This window comes from Gossypium arboreum, chromosome 1 (genome assembly GCF_025698485.1).
Source record: "Gossypium arboreum isolate Shixiya-1 chromosome 1, ASM2569848v2, whole genome shotgun sequence".
NCBI classification, from domain to species: domain Eukaryota; kingdom Viridiplantae; phylum Streptophyta; class Magnoliopsida; order Malvales; family Malvaceae; genus Gossypium; species Gossypium arboreum.
This window is the reverse complement of record NC_069070.1, coordinates 109863690-109888483: the sequence shown is the minus strand read 5'-3', so window position 1 is coordinate 109888483 and position 24794 is coordinate 109863690. Positions and strand designations below refer to the sequence as shown.

At 34.2% G+C, this 24794-nt stretch overlaps 5 protein-coding genes and 1 long non-coding RNA gene across 6 annotated transcripts; 3 read left to right on the top strand and 3 right to left on the bottom strand.

The window, feature by feature from the left end:
• Positions 1-431: 431 nt before the first annotated feature.
• LOC108483545 (GDSL esterase/lipase At4g26790-like) lies at positions 432-3011 on the bottom strand. Its single transcript, XM_017787001.2, has 3 exons — positions 2414-3011; positions 1838-2327; positions 432-1628 (listed from the first exon to the last, which is right to left on the bottom strand). The coding sequence occupies exons 1-3, from the start codon at positions 2777-2779 to the stop codon at positions 1435-1437; spliced, it is 1050 nt and encodes a 349-aa protein (XP_017642490.1). The 5' UTR covers positions 2780-3011; the 3' UTR covers positions 432-1434.
• Positions 3012-4593: 1582 nt separating this feature from the next.
• Positions 4594-7659, top strand: LOC108483546 (grpE protein homolog 2, mitochondrial). Its single transcript, XM_017787003.2, has 6 exons — positions 4594-4879; positions 5581-5791; positions 5876-6087; positions 6175-6342; positions 6679-6807; positions 7009-7659. Exons 1-6 carry the CDS (start codon positions 4742-4744, stop codon positions 7120-7122), a joined length of 972 nt encoding a protein of 323 aa, XP_017642492.1. The 5' UTR covers positions 4594-4741; the 3' UTR covers positions 7123-7659.
• Positions 7236-9014, bottom strand: LOC108483548 (uncharacterized). The gene is made up of 3 exons (XM_017787004.2): positions 8565-9014; positions 7998-8159; positions 7236-7698 (listed from the first exon to the last, which is right to left on the bottom strand). The coding sequence occupies exons 1-3, from the start codon at positions 8841-8843 to the stop codon at positions 7570-7572; spliced, it is 570 nt and encodes a 189-aa protein (XP_017642493.1). The 5' UTR covers positions 8844-9014; the 3' UTR covers positions 7236-7569.
• A 522-nt stretch (positions 9015-9536) lies between these two features.
• Positions 9537-13601, top strand: LOC108483684 (trigger factor-like protein TIG, Chloroplastic). Its single transcript, XM_017787219.2, has 13 exons — positions 9537-9927; positions 10067-10150; positions 10443-10568; positions 10678-10766; positions 10942-11125; positions 11295-11385; positions 11671-11825; positions 12004-12096; positions 12193-12285; positions 12384-12464; positions 12548-12697; positions 12812-12907; positions 13045-13601. Exons 1-13 carry the CDS (start codon positions 9619-9621, stop codon positions 13120-13122), a joined length of 1629 nt encoding a protein of 542 aa, XP_017642708.1. The 5' UTR covers positions 9537-9618; the 3' UTR covers positions 13123-13601.
• Positions 13269-17463, bottom strand: LOC108483685 (phosphatidate cytidylyltransferase 1-like). The gene is made up of 12 exons (XM_053030273.1): positions 17281-17463; positions 16829-16957; positions 16227-16480; positions 15992-16143; positions 15548-15689; positions 15277-15433; positions 14851-14898; positions 14691-14765; positions 14229-14357; positions 14069-14125; positions 13823-13906; positions 13269-13676 (listed from the first exon to the last, which is right to left on the bottom strand). Exons 1-12 carry the CDS (start codon positions 17452-17454, stop codon positions 13587-13589), a joined length of 1491 nt encoding a protein of 496 aa, XP_052886233.1. The 5' UTR covers positions 17455-17463; the 3' UTR covers positions 13269-13586.
• Positions 17464-18019: 556 nt separating this feature from the next.
• Positions 18020-19828, top strand: LOC128285703 (uncharacterized). The gene is made up of 3 exons (XR_008276249.1): positions 18020-18071; positions 18822-18886; positions 19650-19828. It is a non-coding gene; the product is annotated as an uncharacterized LOC128285703 (long non-coding RNA).
• Positions 19829-24794: the final 4966 nt, after the last annotated feature.

Below are 24794 nucleotides of genomic sequence, written 5' to 3'. Positions count from 1 at the left end.
AGTCTCGTTGATTTTACAGAATGCTTAAATAGTTAGAATCATGTGCGTAGTAGACTTGTCGAGGGTCTAACCCTTCAACAAAGAAGAACATCCAAAAGGGATTTTTTCTCCTAATTCTATTGAAAGCCTTTACTAGTTTATAAAGTGAGAGCGTGTCAAAGTGCTGGAATAAATAAACTCATGCACAAACTATAGTCTAACTCAAACTCATTACCTATGGCATTTAGATCATTTATGAAGACCTTGCTTTATCATTTGAGATAGTTATATGTTGTAGGTTATAAGATCGAATCTAATCATGCCCAAACAATTCGATTTATTATGATAAAATTTATTTAGATGATATTAGACTCTCCTTTACGCATTATAGATAAAATCAAAAGTAAATTCACAATTAACAACTATACCTGTTGAGGCGACGTCAACAAATCTTACAACAAAGAGAATTCCATTAATTTTATTACTTTGCTAAGAACTTGAAGTGCACTTTAAAAGAAAAAAAAAAATCAAATCCTGGTCCTGATAAAAAACATACAAGTGAAAGGAAAACCAAGAATAAAAGGGTGAAATTTACATCTGTTTCTTATCAGTATCTCCCTTTCCATGATTCCCTCCACTAGTGTTGCAACCGTTGATGTTATTGGCTTTGCTTCCACCATGATCATGACCACCTCCAACCTTCAACAAGAATGTTTTCATTTTGAATAAATTATTTGTCAACTGGGTCCTTTTCTCTGATGAAATACAAGCACAACATGGCCTTTTCATAGGAGACTTCTTCTTGCTATTGCTGCGCCCAGATTTTCCAATATACTTTTTGATCTTCAACTTACATGCACACCTCTCTATCATATTCTTTACATAAAATAATGCCTTCTTTGCATACCCATCTCTTTTATTCCCCTTCGAACCATTAATGTTAGCTTCAACTCTTTCTGGTGGCTTAGTTGATTTTTTGCTTTCCCCCAAACCGCTGCCATTTTTAACTCTCAGACTAGAGACCTTGGATCCCATTTATTTAACAAAACAGAAAATAAAAAGAAAAAAAAGAACCCTGGAAATGAATAGAACTTCGAAATTTTCATTTTGGGCGGCAATAGAACGTGTATGACTTATAGGAGATGAGTTTGCAAAGGAGATGAAATTTCAACGAAACTGTGAAGAAGGTTCAGAACTATTTCCCTTGTACATCCAGCCATATATACTATAAATATAATGGCATTTGGATCTTAGGAATAAACATTACAAGGTATAGTTATTGTCAACTGAGGGTGTTTGATGGAGACAGGCAATGGAGGCTCCAGTCATTTTCAATCGATAATAATCTTACGTGGTTAAAAGCTTGACCCATTTCTTTGCAATGAAAATAATAATAGTATGTTGAATTCTACAACAATGAAACACTGCTTCTTCTTGTTTTGTGCTTTATAGTAATTATCGGAACACGGTAAGGGTAGTTTTGAAAGCATGATCAGCCAAAATGAAATTGGTTTTCTCTGTTGGGTGAAAGGAGTCCCAGAATATGTATTTATTGGCATCCGAACATGTAAATGGGTTCATCCTATCACACAGGTAACTCATCTCGAAGTATCCTGTCCCACAGCATGCTGTTGCCACATTCTCAAATCCTGTCATGTCGTAGAAATTTCATCAGTCGAGAAACACATGCAGGTTTAACTATGATTTCATGTTTCAGACAAATATGGTTGGGTAATTTATGTTGTCCTTCTATGTCTTTACCATTTTAATGCATGAAGTTCAATTATAGACATATATCTCCTTGTCCTAGGACTTTCCTTTTCTATGCAAGTACTATGAACTATTGCTAAGGACTAACCGAACAGAATTGGATTTTGGATCATTTCTAAGAGCTTATAGTAGGGGTTCGACATCACGAGTTGGATTCCACCGAGCTCCCGATTCAGCTCCGTGACAGAATCCTGCAACTTTTGATTGAAATCTTTAGCCACGTCGTTATACTCTTCGATACATGCACTTCCGTGCATGATATTCGTCGTTCTTTCCAACGGTAAACATCCCATCGGAGGAAGGCCGCTTATTGCTATCTTCCGAGCTCCCAGATTGTAAAGCTCCCTGATGAAATTGCTGGCAATTCCTATTAGAAAAATCTCGTATTTATCGACAGGGTACTCCGAAGATCGGGTTGGAAAAGTATAGTAGTTCTCTAGGAAGTCATTGGTTCCTATGCTTATCAGGTGCAGTGATTCACTCAAGTGATGATTAGCTATATCATTGCCTAGATACCCTCTTAGTTTATCCTGAAATTCTTTGTAGTACACCATTTCCTTCCAAAATGGTATCACTGACTGCAAAATCAATGGGAAAAAAATTGAGAAAATAGCTGAAGAAACCGATAATTTTATAACTATCAGCCATCCATGGCTTGACTTACTAGGACATCAGAAGTTGCATTGTCGTAACCGGTTCCAGCCGAAGCAAACGAGACTCCGGTAGCGAAATCTCTTATGTCAAACTTGGGATCCAAGTATGCTGGTATGGCTGGCTTGATACCGTATGCTTCCGAAATGAAGTCCGTGGCAATCCTACCATTGGAGAAACGTCCGGTTGGCTGACCACCGAAGTAATCCCGACCATAAGGCGCGAAATTGCTCTTCAAAACAGTGGATATCTGGTTGTTGTTCCCTGGATCCACCGTAGAATCTCCGAAGACTATAACAGCAGGCACCATTGCACTTATTTCACGCATTTCCACAAGTAGATAAACAAAGAAGAAGAATGAGAAGACCTTAATTGCCATATTTAATTTCTTTCCAAAATTGCAGGTTTGTATATATAAATAGGCAACAAGGGTTTGGTGAAGCTGGTGGGATATTGATGAAAGTGAAGAGTGAGAGGAAGTTAATAGACAATTAGACAGATGAAGTTTGTTGTGACTTTAAATTTTGCTCAAAGTAGGTGAAAGAGCTTTGTATTATTTGAGACAATGATCATTCATGACAATAACAATGTTTTATTGGCTGGGATGAACCAACTTGTTTTTGAGTTCCCTACATAGTATTTATACCAATTATAATGATGGGTTTGAAGCAAAATTTTATTAATGAAATAAATTATGATTTTTATTCGGTAATTAATAAATTGGGAAATATTTATATGAAACACATGGCCTATTTTTTGTTGATGGTCGGATTCTCTATGGATTTGGTATTATTCTCGATCAAATTTTGTTTTTTCTTTTTTAGGAGAGTTTTGGTAAATTGATAAATTAAAAAAATTTTAAATCTTTGAATAAAAGAGAATCATAGTAAACTAAAGCATTTGTTAATATTTTTTTATTTTTTTATGTGCTTCATCACATATTTTACAAATCGAATATTGTCTTCTGTTTAAGTTTTGTCTTTTAAATTTGTTAAAAACCTTAACAGATTTACATAATGGGAGTATCTTGTAGTGCCTGAATAGACTGAAGCAATATGCTTCCTCATCACTAACCTAAATGCCAAAGGTCAGAAAATGTCGAGCTAGAACATATATAAACTCTTTAGTTTACTATGATTTTATTGGTTTAAGTATTTTAAAATACTCTCGTTTTGTAAACCTGTCAAAATTCTTGACAAAAATTAAAAGATAAAATACTAATTAAGAATAATACTAAACTTGTTTAAAGTGGGTAGCCCTAAAAAATAACTGATGAACTTTGAGGGATTAAAATTCAAACGAGCAGTTGAGCCTGCCTACCCACATGAGGAGGGGTAGTGATGAAAAACTTGAAGGGAGGGCCAATTGCTTTAGAACAGCTTTAAACGTTGCTTCTATAAGGGGATGAGAATCCATGCAGTTATAAGTTTGTAACGCCTACAAGAAACCCAGAAGAAATGATGTTGTTTCTGGTTATTTTGCTTGTAGGATTTAAGAAAGTTGGCATTGCAACGCAACCCTTGAGTCACATGTCAAATGTGACTCCCCATTTCTTTACTTTCCATCTTTCAACTCCCCTCCAAACCAACTATGTGGTTTTAGGATTCAATCTTAAATTTTTTTTTAAAAGTATTTTATTATATTTTTATAAGATAAAAATTATTTTATAAATTCTTTCCATTATATTATTCATAGTTTATTTTCAATTATGTAATGATGTTTCAGTAATTTTTCTATATAATTTATACATCATTTTGGTATTCTTTTACCTTAAATTTTGAATTTTGAATCTTAAACTTCAAACATTGAATCCTAAACTTGAATTTAGATTTAAAGTTCAAAGTTTAAAGTTTAAGATTCGAAATTTAATGTTCAATTAAAAATTTATCAAAATTATATATCAATAATATAAAAATTTATTAAAATATCATTAAATAACTAAAATAAACCATAAATAATATGACAGGAAACGCTAATAAAATAAAAATTCCCTGTATTTTTCAACTTATAATCTTCCCTCTAAGTAGAGTTTAAAACCAGTGACAATATAACAAATACTATTTCAAATGTTAATTGAAAATTAAAATCTTGACAAGGCAAAAACATAACAAAGGAAATGTCGAAATTCACCAATCCACATATCAAAACGACGTTGTTTTATCCCTACTAAGAGATGGTTAAGTCCAGCAACGAGTAAAATCAACTTCCATCTCTTCACGCGCCTTCTTTGTCTCTAATTCCTTTACCCCTTGTTTTTTTATTCTCTCTCTCTAAATGCCCCTCATTTGTCTTTTTATTTCCAAATTTGACCCTCTAGAACCGTCATCCTTCATCTTCAGAGATGTTGATGTCTAGGGCTTTGTCACGCGTTTCAAAGAGCGTTGGTGCACGCTCCTTGCTTCTCTCTGCTCTGCAGAAGCTTCAAACGCCAAGCTTTCCCACTCAGTTTCACTCTCTTGTTTGTCAATCTTCGAATAAGGTACTAAACATTGTCAGCAAATGAAGTAAAATAAAATAAAACCCTCGTATTTTTATGGTTAGTTCTGAGAGGGTTTTGATAGGGTTTAGGGTTTCGTTCAATTAGCTCAATTTTGATGATTTTTTAATTATTTTTTTCATAGGGGCATTGGCTTTTTATTGTATATTATTTGTTTTATCATGTTGAAATTCGCTGGTTTTGTTTGCAAGTTAGAAGGTTTAATTTCTTATGAAACTAAGTTCCTTTTAGGATCTTAAGATTCACAGTTCACACTATCTTTTTTTTCCCCTTTTCTTTGGTCTTTTTGATCGATTTTGCTGCCTTCTTATTTAAATTGTATGTTTTGATTGTGTAAAAGTTTAACACGAAGGAGTAAAAGATATAATTTTTGTTATTGCTATGGATGAAACATAACAAAGGAGCAATTTTACTAATTGCCTTAATGCAGATATTTCATTTGTGATTTAAAACTTGTAGACTCATTCTTCATATACTTTTGATTAAGATCTTGTTTAGTTTTAAGGTTCTCATGTTTTTTAAGTAATTGAGTGATCATATAGGAATTAGGATCCTAAACCCATATTTTTGGTTCTTGCAAAACATAATCACCCTTACATATTGACATAATTTTTCATTATATTGCCTTTTCTTTGAGGTTTGATGCACTATTATAGGCTGTATGTGCTTTCTTCTCTGTGCAGTTGGTTACAAACGATGTGTTTCTGCTGCATCATTCAAGCCTTAATTTCTCTGCATTCCAACAATATGGAATCTCTTCGACTGCCTCGCCGCCTGAGCCTCCGAAAAGGGAGCATGAGAATTCTGCACAAAGTAATGGTGAAGAGCCTGCAGGGCCAAGTGGGGGTACAAATCCTGGAGGGGCTGAAGTTACCGATCAAGCAAAAGAATCAGGTTTTAACCCAGGTTTCCAAGATACAATGCCTTAATCTGATAAAAGAAGGAGAGCTGCTAAACGGACTGTATTTTCTGATTCAGATTCAAGTTCAGATTCTGATTCCGAGAGTGATGGTGACTTATCAATGGCTGATATGATCAAACTTGTGGAGGAAAAAGATGGACTCTTGGAGGAAAAACAAAAGGAGATTGAACAAATGAAGGACAAAGTTGTTCGAACCCTTGCAGAAATGGAGAATGTTATGGCCAGAACACGACGTGAAGCAGACAACTCAAAAAAGTTTGCTGTACAGGTATTGTTGGTGACACAACATCACTTGATTTCTGTTGTATTCGGGATCTTATGAAAGTGATGAGAATTATTTGTCAATATGCTGCAGAATTTTGCGAAGGACCTATTAGATGTTGCAGACAATTTAGAAAGGGCTTCTGCCCATGTTAAAGGCAGTTTCTCTAAGATCGACGAATCCAATGATACTGCCGGAGCTGTACCACTCCTTAAGACACTCCTCGAAGGAGTTGAAATGACTGAGAAACAGCTTGGAGAGGTAATTTTTGTGACTCTTAACCAAAACTCAGTAGTTTGTTTCACAGCTTCCTATGGTGTTGTGAGTTCTCGTCAATCCAAGCTAGAGTTGGTAACTTCCTATACTTGAATTAGTAGGTTTGATTTCGGCATTTGTTCTTAGTAAGAGAGTAAAATTAGCAAACTAAAATCAATTCAACCATTGCAGCTTCATCCGAAAGTTTGTTATACACAGCCATTTGTGAAGTTAATTTGCAACAAGTTGTCTCTTGTCACTCTTGACAATGTTTGGACTCAACATGTGTTCCATAACATGTTAGAATTGTTACTGACCAGTTAGAAATGTTTTTGCTTTCAGGTGTTTAGAAAGTACGGGATCGAAAAATTCGACCCTACAAGTGAACCATTTGATCCAAACATGCACAATGCAGTATTCCAAGTTCCTGATAACTCCAAGCCTCCGGGCACTGTTGCTCATGTGTTGAAGGTATCTCTTTCTAATCCACTTTTATTGAAACCATTCCATTTACGTATTGTCCGTTAGAGCCGATTCAAAGTTAAATCTGGGTGAAGAAATATGATTGATAACCAAGAAGATTATTCAAATATAATAATCATTTACCAGATAGAATTTAACCATGAGCTGCTATTCAAACAGCCTTAAGTGATCTTGCCTCCTTTATTACAGGCAGGATACATGCTCTACAATCGAGTTATTCGACCAGCGGAGGTCGGTGTTACTCAAGCACTGGATCCTGATGCAGACAAGAATAACACAAGTAACAAAGACTCTGATGCTTGATGATAAACATGGTAAAGTTTCCATGGGCAAATTTTCAAAAACTTTGCCTATGTCATAAGAATTTATATATCATAATGAGGTTTTCACTTATGTTAAAGATTCATCTTTGAAAATTTGTTTCCTTATCAAAATTTTTGGCCTTCAATATCTTGTTTCACTGCCTAATAAAAGATGTCACAATAGGCTAAGCCTTTATGTAATACTTCTGCCTTAAAGCGTAATCCACATGATGAAAGGAGATATATATATCAAATCTAGGGGTTCTATTCTATGTATAATAGCTACAATGACAAGGTCTGATAAGTTGCAAACGACTGCTAAGGCTTGAATATACACCACACACTGATTATACGATCAAGCATATGTATGTACCTACTACTATATGGAGTGACCAAATATACGGATTCTTTTCAGCACATGAACCCTATCCCTTGAACTAATTACAAGTCAACCGATTGCCCAAAATCCCGTTGAGCTTGCTGGCTTCACCTGATCCACCTTCTCGCCAACAGAATTGTGGCTGCCGTCATGGCCTTTCAGACACAAACCTAAGTCCAAATTACCCATGCTTGAATCCTGCAAAACAGGTAGGTCTTTATCTTAATCCAGTCTTGAAAGGGAATTCAATGCTTCATTTTCAACTTTGAGCAACTCAACTATTATTTTAACAATACCAACTACGGGACAAGAATGTTCTTCCATAAACCATGACAAATTTAAGAAGTGCTGTTACCCCTTGTCATGGTCAAATTTTCCAGACAAGAATTGTCAACCACCATTTTTAATTCTTACTTCCATTTGAAAAGGTCATATTACAGTTAAGTTCAACTTTCAAACGCAATTAAGACAGTTCAAATAAGAATTAAAGGTGATACCTGAGTTTCTTTCTTCAAAATGTTATTCATGTTCAGCTCGTTATCAGTCTTGGAAGACAGCCAATCTGGGGATCGCTTGGTCTTATTCTCATCTGTCTTAGCTTCATTTTCAACCTGTTTTGCAGCAGCTGCCCTTCTACGCTCTTCCTCTAACACAGCAACCTGCAAAAATGACCATCAACAACCATTTTTATGATTACCACTGTTTTTTTTTTTTAAAGAACAGAAGCCAAAACACTGTGTCAGAAAAAATAAGTGAGAATATTCAAGCAGAATAAACAAATTAGTGGAATAACTACAGGGGAAAAAAAACCCATTTTTAACAATAAAATATATTGGAAATTCAAAGTCTTATGTTTGATTCCAAGAAAAAATGGGTAAACAGGTTATCATTTACTAAAGAAAAGTTAATGGTTTAGCTCCAAATTGAATCAAAAACATGAAATTTTAAATAACAGTGAGCAAAACCCTAGCTAAAACCACCACAAAAAGGACACGAAGCTTTATACACGGACAGATACGTGTACTTACAAGCATATATACGTATATTCATACACACACACTTACAGGGGTATAACGGTACTTGCGCTTTGGGGGTTGCTCCTCGTCCTCGCCATCGACGGCGGAGGACCCGGAATCAGCAAAGGAGAGTGGGGTCCACCTACAAAGTAGGATGCTGGAGGCGGCGGAACCGTTCCCGTTGGACTGAGAGAGTTTAGCGGTGGATGAAGGCGATACGTGAACCCACTTCTTCTTCCACTTCCTCACTGGTCCATTGAACACCGCCGTTGAACCTCCGTACCTAGCGGAAGCTCGGCCCAGCCTGGTGGAGCCCACTCCTTCCATTTCTATATTCCAGAGTTTGAAGATAATTATCAGGAGTTGCAAGCAGAGAGAAGAATTTTTTTTCGAGTGAAAGCGGAAGTGTTTAAAAGTGCTAAGTTCGTTTTGTACAGTTGTAGGTGTTGGGTTCGGTTCAGTAATTAAAACCAGACAGACGAGATTAATAAAGACAATAATCAAGCCTGTAAGAGAACGGCGTCGGTTCAGTTTGTACTTGTGATTAGGCCGGTAATAAATTAATTAAGTCCACGTGTTAAGCAAACATAAAACAAAGTTTAATGAAAGAGAAAAATTAAAATTATACATTAATTTTGATTTAATGTAAAATTTTATATAATTTAATCTAATTTTTACATATTATTAATATAATTAATGATATAATTTTATTTTATGTTTATATATTAAATACAAAAATAATTATTTTTATCTAATATAATAATTAATTTATATATTTATTTATTTAAATATATATGATTGAATCAAAATTAAAATTTTATATATACATTTGAACTGCAATTAAAATTTTATATATATAATTACATCAAATTATAATTTATGTATCAAATTACACGTTAAATCAAATCAAAGTTGTTATATAATTTTAAAATTTATTGGAAAACGACGGAAGGGAATTTATTTGTTCAAAATCAAATGGTTAATGAAACGCACCGTTTACTTCATTGAAAATCCTATCAAAAATAAATATCACACAGCAAGGTTGTCAAGTCTTTTTATCTTCAACAGCCAAAGCTTCAAGCTTTACCACAGAGCAGCCACAATGGAGGTCTGTGTGAACTCCACAAAAATCCTCAATTTGAACCAAAACACCCGTTTTTTCGTTCCCAGAAACTCCATTTCTCATTCTTTAAAAAACCCAATTCTCCAATTCAATAGCAATGTCCAAAAAAGACCCTTAAATTATCCTCTTAACCAACGCTCTTGTTTTTCCCGCCAAATTCGGTCGCTTCAACGGCCAATCTCATCTCGGATTAAGGCTGCACCAGCTTCTTCAGCGACTTCTGGATCCGAGACAGATAAGCTTCCAGCTGATATAATGGTCACTGAGACTCAAGAGCCTAATTCAAGAGTAAGATTTTAGCGGTCTGTTCTATTGATATTTTCATAATTTGAAGTTTGTGTTTCTTAATATAATTTCTTTTTATTTTTTATTTTTTACTGAGACAATTAATAGTTGTTTTCTTTGTTTTATTTGACTTCTTTTGTAGGTAAGGTTGAGTGTAGAAGTTCCGGCTGCAGTAGGTGAGGATTGTTACAAAAGGGTCCTAAAGGAGTTTATGAAGCAAGCGAAGGTAATTTCTTGGTCAAAGTTCAGTTTTAAGTGGTGCTGTAGTTTTGTCATTTGTAAGGTCATCTGGTTCATGATAAAGCCTTCTTCGTTTACAATTTCTTGATCTCATGCCTCAAACTTTTATGTTGATTATATGATAATATCCATAGTTTTGCTGTTTAATTCTCCCCCACTTTGCTATATGTAGTACTAGCACATTCTTTGTTAGTATGCTGAGATGCTCTTATGTAGCTGTTTGCTTTTTTAGATTCATTTTGAATGCTGAAATTCATTTCGTTTTTAACATGAACCAGATACCCGGATTTCGCCCAGGGAAGATCCCGGAGAGTATTCTTCTTAATTATGTAGGTGAGGAAAGTGTTCAGAAGGCCACAGTAGAATCCATTCTGAAAAGAACCCTCCCTCATGCGATGTCTACGGTATGGTTACTAATGATTAGGCCGGTCTGGTCTGGTTATTGTTCCCGAGCTTCGGCCTATACATTGTTAAGAATCAACTTGCTGATATTTGGTTGATCTTATTCTATAGGTAACCGGAAGAGCTTTGAGAGATTCGGTTCGAATAATCACCAAATTTTCCGATATGGAAAAAAGCTACTCTTCTCTTAGCTCTCTTAGGTTGGTAAATATTACATCCATAAATATCACTTTCATATGCTCAAAATCATTCCTGTTAGATACTTGAGAGAGACAGGGAGAGGCTTTTAATAGGTGGCAAGACTTGCAATATTAGTATGCATATGCCTCTACCAGCAATGATACAAATGGTTATTAATTTGATTTGTTTCTGCAGTTACGATGTGATTGTAGATGTGGCACCTGAAGTCAAATGGATATCCGAGAACGGATACAAAAGCATGAAGATTGTCGTCGAAATAGACCATGACATAGAAGCTGAAAAAGCCTGTGAACAGGAAATAAAACGCCGCCACAAGTCCTTAGGCACACTGAAAATTGTAACTGACCGAGGACTACAGGTTACTCATTTTTTAGAAAAAACCCTTTCTTTGTTCAAAATAGTATTAACCGCTGACGCTTTAACTTTCCTTGCAATCGATGTTTTCGGTGTCGATTGTCTCATATTTGTTTATGAAAGATGGTTATCATAGAGGTCTTATAACTTATGGAAGGTTCAAATATTTTCAGGTTGGTGATCTCGCAGTCCTTGATATATCAGCAACAACTATTGATCAAGATGAGTCTAAGGTTCAAAAAGTTCCAGCTGCAGAGAGTAAAGGTCTGCCAATACGAGTCCAACTGCCCATTTTTTCCTTTTTACTGCACAAAGCATGTTTATGTCTACCCTAGTTTTATTTTATTCAATTCTCTCCAGAATGTCAAAATATATCAATGGTCGGAATTGATATTAGAATGAATATTTGAAAAAGAAAATGCCAGTTCTTTCGATTTACAAAGACTTGTTGAAAATTTCTGGCATTCGATCTCATTATGTCTCTATGTTTCCAATACTGTTTCTGCATATTGCATATCTGTTTACTAGCTGTTTTTCTTCTTTTTGTAGGTTTTCAGTTTGATACAGAAGATGATGATAAAGTACTTCCCGGTTTCCTTGATTCAATAATCGGTATTCGACAAGGTGAAACCAAGTCCTTTCCATATGTATTCCCAGAAACATGGCAACAAGAAACTCTTCGGGGTGTTGAAGCTCAATTTACTGTGAGTTCCATTTTGTTTTATGGTTTCCAAGTTGTCATAGTTTTTCTCATTTGCTAAGTTTAATGAAAAAGATCAGTTAAAGGAATTGACACGCAATGGTAATTGATTTGGTGTTAATGGAATTTATATGCAATGGTATGAAACTCTAATCTTATTACCTTTCTTGGTTTTCTTATAGGTTGAATGCAAAGAACTATTCTACAGGGATTTACCCGAGTTAAATGACTCTATTGCCGATAAGCTTTTTCCCGGTTGCACCGACTTAAACCAGGTTATCGATATGATATGAACTCACACACCATTATTTTCCAATTCTAAATCCGAAAAATGCATTGACACGAATTTTTTCCGCCGCACAAATCTGCAGGTCAAGGAGTCGTTATTGCAAAAGTGCCAAGAAATGGAGCAAGCTGCGAAAGACCAAGCAACGGATACTGCAATTCTAGACCAGCTTTGCAAGGTTATTGATATACTGACGATTATTAGTTTAATGTAATTTCAGGTCTCTCTTCGTCTTTTCCTAGAATACTAAACTTTTACATCATGATGTTGAATCAGATGGTTGAGATCGATATTCCCCAATCCTTGTTTGAGGAACAAGGTAGGCAGCTTTATGGAGCTAGACTTCTAGAGATTCAGGTAAAAAAAAAAAAAACCATTTACCTGTTTATGTTTGTCACTTGTCTGCTTTTTTCATTTGTTCATTATTTTGGCATTGGCAGGCGAATGTAAAGCTAAATGAACAACAGTTGGCTACTCTATCAAGTCCTAAGGCGGTGAATGAGTTTCTGGAGAACCAGAGAGAGAACATAATAAACTTGATAAAGCAGAATCTCGCAGTAGGAGATATTTTCAAACGTGAAAATTTGCAGGTAATGTATATTGCTTCCAACTTTTGACATAATCGATATGATTGACTTGTAACTAATAATAATTGAACATCAAAATTCCTTTTCAATATGTTCCTTCTCGGGTTTTCTATGTAGTTTTCAACTGAGGAGCTTGTGAAAGAGGTACAGAATTCGGTCGCCGAATTCAAACGACACAAGCAAGAATATGATGAGGAACGCGTGAGGGAACAGGTCCAGTATTCACTTCTTTTCTTTTACTTCCTTACACATTTTAAACTGAGGGAAACATGCTTCACTCTTCCTTGTTTTCCACTAGAAGATTATTTAGTGCAGTGATGATATGATGATGTCCTTTTGAAATTGTTTAGGTACAAGATGTGCTAGAGGGTGCAAAAGTGCTTGAATGGCTTAAAGAACATGCAGATATTCAGTATGTAACTAGATAAACAGAAAAGAAAGAAGAAAATTCTGCCCTGGACCGAATCAGGGGTGCATTCGGATTAGGGGTGACTGTCAAATTGCCGACAAAAAGTAATATCTTCATTTATGCAGAATAGAATCTGCATTTGGTTGAGAAACTATGAGACGTAGATTCTTTCAAAAGATGAAGCAGTTCAATTTGTGATCAACCTTGTATCAGAACAAACATCTTTCAAAACATCGAGTTTTCCCGAGTACTAAGTTTGCTTAGGTCCTATGTTTTTTTTTTTCCTTTTTCATCATAAACATGAATATATAATCCTACTCTTTGGTGTCATAAGACTAAGTTCACCAACTGTAAAAGTTTACCTTGTTGAAGATGGAAGGATCATGCAGGAGACATCCGAAGACTGTAATCAAGTCCAACTGTAACTGGAGAAGCAAAAAGTGTTTTGATCGCAATCACCTTCAAAATGCATTTGAATAAACTTCAGTCCCATCCAAACATTCTCTCCTGCAATATCTGTCCTAACTTCATATACAGTATTTGCTGCTCTTCCAAGGTAAGGCTGCTTAATATCTAGAGCAGAAGAGGGGGGAGCAAGACAAACATAAGATCACACTCGGTTCTTGTATGAAAAGACGCCTCATGTTTCGGAAACTAGATAAGAAAAGGAGAAGAATCGAATCTTTTAATTTCCATATATGATGAGAATAAGTGGTTACCTCGCTCATAATTGTCTCAACTGTATAATCTTGGGGAACAACAAACGATTGATGATAGATGTATGCAAAAACAGCCATTACCATCTGGAATACAACACATTAACCATATTTAACAGAAACAATGATACAGAAAACTAGCCACAGACAATATAAACGGAAGATAAATTCAAAAACATGATAATTGATATGTAGAATATAAGGATGCCGTTATGTTTTAGAAATCAAGTCATGCAACTAGCAGCTTGCCTGGCAGTCCATTCGGTCGGTAAGTCCACCATGCCCAGGTATACTATCACCAAAATCCTGTGTAACCCGACATGAAGTTGGTCAACGTGGTTGGCAGGGGCATGGAAAAAGTTCTTCAGTTTTACTATTTAGACAGCACAATAGTAAACAATATGTTCACCTTAATCTTAAAAGCTCTCTTGAAACCACTTGCGAAAAAGCCACCAAATGGTGCAATAATTGATGCAAATAGGCCCAGCCATAAAGCATGCCACTGAACTGGCAGAATTGCTATCTCTGTCCATGGCAACTGCAACATATTACCAAAAGTAAATTACTCAGCAGCTCATATTTTGTTAGAAAGATTAATACTCATAATTCTAATGTCAAGAACTCGGCCATGGATAGCATTGACTATACTGGGCTATTACAACAAGCGGGGCTTGTTAGTCCATTTCGTTCATCTACATGCAAATTGTTAGGTATAGATGTTGCTAGTGCCATGTATTGTGACCAGTGAGACAACATCCCACAGTCAAGGAAAATTTATCAATGACATAAACATATTTGAAGGGCTTATTTCATTTTTGGTTGCTTATCTAATTTGACCATTCATATTATTGTTTCTAGATGGCTCACTCACCCATGGTAACAACGGATAATACTCTGGCTTAAAAAGTGGACCAGGATCACAGTGAAGCCAACCGGTTGATAAATCCTGCATGCATTTAAGTCATATTATCATTATCAGAATATACAACTTTTTTCTTGATTAAAGACGAATCTGTTCCATGATGTGTTACCTTCCTAGGACATGTCAGCCACTGAAAGCTACCATAGATATTTGCGAGCTGCATAAAATGATTGTGAAGAATCTATGTCACCAATACATCACAGAACGTAAGGTTGTTGAGAGATTCATCCCGGTTCCCATTGATAAATCAGATGTTGACAACATTTATTACTAGTTCTATTTTCAACACAATTCAGATAAACGGTTTCCCCCAGATGATAAAAAGCACTTTGTGATTAGACTCAATTGATGGATTTATAAACACCTATTTCAAGCACACACTGCATATCATTTGCAGCATAAAAGGCTTATATCTCAAGAATTAATCTAACATCAATGGAACAAAAACGAACCAGGAATTAGGAATCTTTTTTTTTTCAGTTCTATCCAAAACAAGTTGAAGACTATGTCACACTAGCCAAGTAAAAATTCTTACCACAAATGCTGAGATTGTAGTTGCAACCGATGCACCAATGAAACCCTCCCATGTTTTCTTAGGAGATATCTTGATCAAAGGAGTTTTCCCAAAAAAGAAACCGAAGAAATATGCTGCAACATCATTGACAGCAATTAGTGATGCTGGGAGAAGGAACCTGCATAAATGAAACAAATCAATTAATCAGCAATTAATTATGACCCATATCCTATATGGGAGTGCCAATAAAATTACTTGAGCATCTACAATGTTATTTCGGTTTGCAAATTACCAGAAGATGCCTTCAAAAATGTTGGCCACAGTAAATGCAGACTGAGTGAAAACAACAATAAGAATCATGTGTGTCCATGCAAATTGCCCAAATTGATACTTGTACATCTTCTTCTTTAGTGTAAGAATGAACCACATGAAACCTGAATCCAAAACAAATTGAAACCCTTTCAATTCCGAAGAGAATATAAGTTCAGTAGTTCTCAGATCGTTAGGATAATCAGGGAAATGGAGATAACAAGGGAATGCAGGTTACTATTCTGATTGACTCAAATTCCAGAAAACTGAAAAGTAACACAAGACTTAAATTTCTAGACAGCCAGGCAAGTTAATAGACACTATTATAATTCAAAAAAAGCAAGCACAGACAATCAAGATGAAATTGTTCAGGGGCTTATATGCACAGGGAACGGGTGTCTTGCTCAAAATCGAAATAAATACAAACCTGCTATGTATGAGAAATAACAAATAACCATCTGATACTTGATGAGCCTACTCACAAGCCTGTAGAAAATTTTATCTGAAGTTACTGTATTCACAAGCCGGTGACTAAGAATGCGACCATATACAAAGAGCATAGCCGTAAAGTAAAAGTGCCTGCAAGGACATAAAACACCACCAGATATCAATCTTTTTAGGTGCTTATCACAACAAGAAACTTGCATCATAATCATTCTTACCAATTCAAGAGCCTGAACCCCGGCAGGTGTTTATCTTCGTGAGATTTTCTGAGTAGATTGAAGAGCTCCCTTGCCATGAATATTTGGATAATAACAACCATGGCCAATACATAAAGATGACCCAAATAGATAACGAGGAGGAAGAACCCCAGCATCCAGAGAGACGAACAAGCTCGAATCCACATTGACCGGTATTTGTTGTGATCATTTACTAGTAAAAGATGTCCGTTTGTTTTGCTCTCATCAGCTGGAAACTGCTTGCAAAGAACACCATCATCAATCATCATGACACTTTCACCACTCAAGGAGAAAACAGAAAGAAAAAGGGATCTTAGCACTTAAAAAAGCACAAATGGCACAACATAACATGCATCCGAACTCGCCACAGATGTTCAGTTCCCAACCAAGTTCTGAAATTCATGATACGAATAGCACAACACAGTCCCAAATCTGCTTCTAACTTATATGTTTCATTCACTCGTTCATATGCAAATCCATACGAAAAGCACCTACAAACATGCCTGAACTATGCCAAGCAACAAAGATAGAGAGAGACAGGACATGAAAATAAGCATATATTTCTGTAGTAATAGAGTACGAACCTCATTGGACCGTCTTCGGTGCCGAGCTCGAGCACTAGTAGGTGTAGATGGTGCACTGTTATCCTTCTGCATGTTTCCTTTATTATTATATAGCCTTATGATAACCTTTGAGACAATATAAACAGACCCCTGCATACCAATCAGCAAAGAAATGTGAAGCAAACATACACACGAAAGAAACCACTGCAAGGATGCAATTTTTAGGAATAAAATTAGAGTAGCAGGCATTGACCCATTTACATATTTATTTGATTAGATTTCTTCCTTTGTTTCTTAAAAAACTGAAAGGGAAATTCAACTCACTGCTCTTTCTTATATCAGTGTTTTCAACTTTCTTTCAAGAATCTCAAAAACGTATACTACTGAAACACAACATTTTCAACATAATAGAAAATGAAAACAATAAAATGCAAATCGATTACACTACACAAAGAATCAAGGTGAAGCCTTACGGTTGTAATAAATGTGAAAGGTTTAGACGTTCCTTGATTGCAAACCCAGAAATTGTTAGGGATCAAAATGGAAAAAGAGAAAAAGAAAGAAGGAAGTGAAAGAATGTTATTATGGATTTGGTTGTTCCACCGATTCATGGGACAGGAAACAAAAGAGAGTGAAAGAAGAAACATGAACAAATTCTACTCTTCTTTACGGGACCCAGATGATTTGCAACTCCATCCGTTAGACAGCCACGTGGATTTCTCCATTCTAGTGGCCACGTGTTATTTCATCTCTAAACTGTTCTGGCCCAACATGATTCAAATGGGCTCAAATCACCGATCAAGTCTGAAGCTAAATAATATGATTTTTGAAGATGGGCCTTTTGACTAATCAGAATAGCATCGTTTTTAAGGGTCTATTTAGATGAGTGTTTATCTCAAGTGTGATGCGTTTAATTGTTTTTTGTTTCACTTTATAATACTGTTATAGTATTTAATCTCACCATCACCACTACTTTTACACTAATTATAAATAAACACATAATCCATCCAAAGAGAATCTACATTTAGATTGTGGGTCCAAAACTTTCTCTTGGTTAATGATCTATCCTTTCTTTGGATTTGAAGAGATGGTGATTCGTTGCTTTAACTTTAATTGCCGTATCTTATGTGCCATTATCTGAACTTTGATATTTTGTTGCGTTTCCTTTATATATATATATATATATATGATAATTACCGTCCAAATTGAAAGAAAAACAAAAGGGAAATGCTTCAAACTTTCGAACATATTCGACCATAAATAGGTAAGTAAAATTAGTTTTTTTTTCCTTGTAATTTTTATAGATTTGAGTTCATAAGAGTTTGATTTAGCTAGCTTATGTACCAATGTGTAAGAGTGTTAAAGTTTTGAAAAGTTATCATTTTTGATTTCTTGAAGAATTAGGTGTGAAATTGATATATTTTAAGCTTGGATTAAGAAAATGACTAGATTGTAAATTAATCTAGCTTAATTATTAACTTTGTTACATTAGGGATCAAATTGAATAAATTAAAATATATCATGAAATTATGTTAGAAATAGAAAGTATAAAGTCCCTAATGAAAGTATGTGAAATCGAATTCTAATTCGAAGCTCGGAATTAGAAGTTATGGTTATTTAGAATTCAGAGACTAAATTGAATAAAATGTAAAATTTTAGGAGTATCGTAAAATGAGTTTGTATAGATTTATTCATGTCATGGCATAATATGAAAATAGTTAGTATTGATTGAATGTATAAAATAATTGTATAGATCAATAATCAGATCAAAGCGGAGTTAATCAAGGAAAAACTAAAATTGTTTATTAGTCCCTAAAGAATCAACTTGTTTGATGTTTTCATCAGGTAAATTCATATAGAACTTACTATTTCACTTTGTATTATATGTGTATGCTTGTGTTTAATTTAGTATAAATATTTGTATATAATTGAAATATCATGGAATTTGATATAACTGGCTAATAATGGACTGAATTGGACTACTTGTAATGTTGGTTATTATTTAATAATACAGGATATAAATGTGTAAATATGGATGATTACATGATATGGAAACATCTTATGTGACCCCTTTATAAGGTATGTTATATAAGTATAAATGATTACATGGTTGATATTGAAATATGTAAAAACTTGGTGCCCGTGTGAACTTAGTAAAAGTTAAGATACGATTGGCATGTCAGTAAAGTTTTGTGCGCATTTGTACAGGATATATCACAGATGTTAATGAGATCCAACATTATTGTGGATTCTTGGATATTATGTGACACAGGTTTAGCTCGGATAAGTAACCTGATGTGTTATGATATTGGTTTAGCTCGAACAGGTAACCTGATATATATACTCAGCTCAGACGAGCAATTAGTATGGTGTATTTTACCTATGTATCTGAGTCTATTTACTAGGTTTCATAGCGCAAAATGATATGGGATTGAAAATTGAAAATTGAAAATGTGATGAAATGGACTTGATATTCAAATTGAAAAGTCATTGAATGGATTGAATTATAAATTATATATTCTTATGTTTGTTGATAGCAAATGTGATTGAATTGAATTATGTAAGCTTGATATAATCTTATGATTTATTTAATGAAATTGCCATTTTGATAGGTTACATGAAAGTAACATGAATTGGAATGCTAAGTTACATGTAGCATCTAAAGTTCATGTTATAAATATTTGCTCAACTTTTTGGTGTATTTAGTGCCATGTTCTAACCAAAGTTAGGTCAAAGTAAGGTAGCTTTAATGCTTATTGTAAAATAAAGTGAGCGTAGTATTTTCCATTTGAACTTACTAAATATTCTAAATGCTTACTCCCGTTGTTTCCTTCCCTTGTAGATTGTCACATTGTGGAACTTGTCGAGCTGAATCAGCTAAGAATCATGCACTATCAACAAACATTAGATTTGTGTCTATTTTGAGTTTAGACATTACGATATAGTAGTATCTTTTTGAGTAAATGGTCAAAGTTGATGCCTTTGTGATTAATGATCATAAGTTTTTGGTGTGGTTTTGAATGCCAAAGTTTTTACTTGGAATATCTAGTTGGATGAATGAACTTATAAATGGTATATATATATATATATATTTATATAATTAAGCATGTTATATAGTTTGGTATGTGCTTGATCATTTCAAGTCAAGTTTATTAAGTTGATTGGTTCTTAATTGCATATTGAACAGGATTGAGATAGTAAATTAAATGATTAATGCATGAATGATTGAATTAGAAAATTGGTTAGGTCTAAATGATGAATGCGTATTGAATGTCATGTTAAATGATTGATTGAAATTGTAGTGAACTTGTTTGGCATGTTTTGGTTAGGTAAGATTGCTAGTTGGTTGTTAATGTTGAAAGGTTTTGGTTTGAAGCTATGGAATAGGTATTAAAATGTGCATTTTGTCAAAAACAAGGGCTACGTCTTGATGACTAACATCCCATGTCATAACGTTGGCTAATAGTGAAATGACGTCGCGACGTTGATATGCATGAAGTTACGACGTGACTTACTGTATTGATGACATCACGACATGAAAATTGTGAGGTCGTGACATTGGCCCGAGATTTTTCAAATTTTACAATTTCGTCTTATTTCATGCTCGGGTTAATAAAAGAGCTCTCATAAGCTCGTATAAGACCTAGAAATGATTGTATAACATAAATTGAATGTGATTAATGCTTAATTACATGTGTAAATGATTAAATATTACCTAAATGACTTAAAACCTTATAAATCAAAAAATCAAAACTAACGCCAATATTTAAAAGGGTAAGCTGCATCAACTTTTTTTGGTTACCTAACTATCAACTTTTTTTAATTTGGTCACCCAACTCATTGAGATTGTTTTTTCTATCCATTTCTGTTAAGTTCCATTAAATCTCGTATGGGAGGGTGACATGAAAGTTGAAAATGGAATAATAACAAATTTAGCCCTCAACTCTTACATATTATATCGGTTTAGTTATAATTTTAAAAAATTAACCCTCAAAATTTACAAATGGTCTCAATTTAATCCTCAAAGTTTACCTTCCTCTTCTGTTTCTCCCACCAGCACTACCATCATTGCCTCCACCTCCACCCTTCTCCAAAAAAAATTCCTCTGTTGTTTCTATTTAAACCTAATTTATCGTTAAATTTTGAAGAACTAAAGTTATTTGCGCTCAAAATATGTGCTACTATTTAACGACAAATTATGTTCCAATAGCAAGAAAAAAGAGAAGTTTTTTTTCGAGAAAGGTAGATGAAGTAGAGGTGGAGGCAACGATAGTAGTGGTGGTGGAAGAAGCGGAAGAATAAGGTAAATTTTGAGGATCAATTTGGGACAATTTGTAAATTTTTGAGGGTTAACTTTTTAAAATTATAATTAAATCGATATAATATGTAAAAATTGAGGGCTAAATTTGTTATTATATCGATTTTTTAACTGTTATGTCACTCTCCCATCAAAGATTTAATGACACTTAATTGAAATGGACCAAAAAAAAAATCTCGATTAATTGGGCGGCTAAATTAAAAAAAAAATTGATATTTGGTTGACCAAAAAGAAAATAAACAATAGTTGAGTGACTAAAAAAAATTGAACTATAGTTGGATGACCTGTGATGTAATTTGCCTTATTTAAAAAAAAAGTTAGCTTTTATGTAAACAAATTATCACGAGGTTTAAATAGTAAAAATACCTTTCATTGGAGATTGTTTTTATCCACTAAAGCTAAAAGTAACTCAAGCTAAGTTTTCTTCTTTTTGCTTTTTGGATATTTTTAATTTCATCTTTGTATAGGTAATTCAAGAGTATTTTTTAAGCCAATAATGTTGTCCATGCAATTTTGTTTTTAATATCTTGTAGTTTAAATTGATTTTATATATTATTTAATTCTTTGTAAGTATGGGACAAAACAATACACGATTATTATTCACTTTTTCACATATTAATTTCTTGAAATATGAAAATATCAATTATTGACAATTAATGGAAGAAAAATAGCTACAAGAGAAAGAAAATTAAATCTTGAACAAGATGCGTTGTTTAAAATTATAATTGAAAGAGTTAGTTCAAAGAAAAGTTGTGCATTTTTTACTGATGAACCGAGAGGTACGTGTAAAACATTTATTTATTAAGCTTTACTAGCATATGTGAGATCAATGCTATGACATCTAATGTAGTTGCAACAATATTATTTGAAAGGTGAACAGCATATTTACAATTTGTTTTGTTATTAAATCTAAAGAGATAAAATTTTATGATTTATCTAAATAAGATGTAATTATAGAGTTATTACGTAGAACGTCTTTAATTTTATGGCAAAAATATTTGCATTGAAAAAGTTGATAGTTGATTAAAGTTTTAGAAATATTATGAATAGTATAATTTTTTTAGGAAAAGTAATTGGTTTTGGAAGTGAATTTCATCAAGTGTTACCTCTTATCCCAAATGGTAAAAATTAGATCACGTGGATGTGAAAAAAAAAAGAATCAATGATAAAATTGCATATCTTGAGGAGTACACTAATGTAAACATGAATGTATATTTAATAATAAATTACTTAAATGAAATTATTTGATATTACAATTTTATTTTAATAATAAATTTCAGAATTCATGCTAAATTTAAATTTTAAATAACATTTTCAATATTTTATTGAAAAATATTTTATATTTATATTTTAATAATAAAAATATAGGTTATAATTTATAAATATTCATTAACAAATATTTTATAATATAAAGTATGAATATTTTAATAATACAAATATAATTTTTTTCGAATCAAATATAAGTATTTTTCAAATGCTGCTTTAATCCTCTAACTTCTATGTGCCACTATAACTCACATACATGCGAATTAAGTTTTTAATTAGGCATTAAATATTGCTATATGTAAGGTAAGATCATTATTATAAGATAAATTTCAATTTACAAAATACAATGTTTTGTAATATTTTGTTCTAACAAATATAATTTAAGCCAAGTTTGTTTTATTAAAAATAATTTTTCACTAATTGTTTTTTAAAAACTTATCAAAACAATATAAATATTTATGTAAAATTTGTTGGGAAGAAACCGAACAACCGAAACAAAGCGAAAGCACAACCGGTGTTCTTTCTCTCCTTATAACTCCTGTCAAAAATTATGGCAAGCACAATAGCACAAGATATGTTCTCTAGCAACCTTAATCAACCACAAATCAACTAATGCAACCACAACAAAAATAAATAGAGACACCGGTATTTTTACGTGAAAACCCCTTTAAATCAAGGGTAAAAACCACGGGACTTTAGAGTCCGATCAAGAGTTCCACTATCATCAAATGTTCAACTACAAGATCACAATATCAAGCCTACAACAAACATTCAACTCCAACAAGGCTAACAATATATAATCTTTAGCAAAAGAGAGAAAAATGAGAGAATATCACCAAAAACGCAGCTGCTGAAAAATGGGTATTTTCGATGCTACAAGACTCGGATGAAAAATCCGACCGTACAAAGTCAAGAACACCTTATCGCCTAGCTGCTGTCCAAAAATCAGCTCAATCGAACCACGGCTGTACCTTTGATCGAAGAGTTGATCACTGCTGCACCAAGCTTGAAAAACTGAAATTTTCTTCTCTCTTTCTCTCTGTTTTAATTTGAGATTTTTTTTTTGTTTTAGCTCTACAAAAATTTCTGCCCACATCACCCGTTAAAAGCCCCCAAAAAATGGCTTTTGACAAAACCAAAAAGAGACAATAAAATGTGGCAGAAATTATGGGTTTCCCACATAGTGGGACCCACACCTAACAAATCTCCCCCTCCAACTATGTGGGGAATGCCTCCATGCCGGAGGTCAAACAACATGCTTCAAACTTTCCTCTTGGTAAGGCCTTCGTCAACATATCAGCACCATTATCATTAGTGTGTATCTTCTCAAGCTCTAACAGCTTAGCTTCAAGAACATCTCGTATCCAATGGTACCTCACATCAATATGCTTAGATCTAGCATGAAAAGTTGAGTTCTTACCAAGATGAATAGCACTCTGGCTATCACAGTACAGGACATACTTCTCCTGAGTAAAACCAAGCTCATGCACAAACTTCTTCATCCAAAGCATCTCCTTACACGTTTTGGTTCTTTGCAATGAACTCGATTCGGTGGTGGACAATGCAACACACTTTTGCGATCTCGATTGCCATGCCACGGCTCCCCTGCATAAGTGATTAAGTAACTCAAGTAGATCTCCTCGAGTCAATGTTTACGGCCATGTCCGAATCAGATACCCAACAAAACGGGTTTCTCATTCTTTGAAACAAAGTTTCATGTTGGAAGTGCCACGAAGATATCTCATAATCCACTTCATTTGTATTCCAATGCTCTCTGCTGGATTAGAAAGAAACCGACTAAGCGTACCAGCGGCATAAGCCAAGTCGGTCTCGTGCAAACCATTGCGTACATCAAACTACCCACGGTGAAGAGTAAGGAATTTTCGCATCTCTTCCTTCTCCTTTTCGTGGAAGGACTATGCTTAACACTCAATCTAAAGTGCATAGCAAAGGGAGTATTCACCGCTTTAGCTTTGTCCATACTAAACCTTTGAAGTACTTTCTCAATGTACCTCTCTTGTGATAACCATAATTTCTTGGCCTTTCTATCACGTGTCGGTCTTATGCCAAGAATTTGCTTTCTTTGCCCCAAATCTTTCATTGCAAAGGATTTACTCAACTCTTGTTTCAACTTCTCAATTCTAGAAGCATTCGGCCAACAATAAGCATATCATCAACATAGAGCAAAAGAATAATAAAATCATCACCAGAGAATCTCTTAACAAACACACAATGATCAGAAGTAGTCTTCTTGTAGCCTTGCTCCCTCATAACAGACTCAAACTTCTTGTACCATTGCCTTGGAGCTTGCTTCAAACCATACAAGCTCTTCTTCAATCTACACACAGTCCTCTTTCCTTGTGCAACAAAACCCTCTAGCTGCTCCATGTAAAGCTCTTCTTC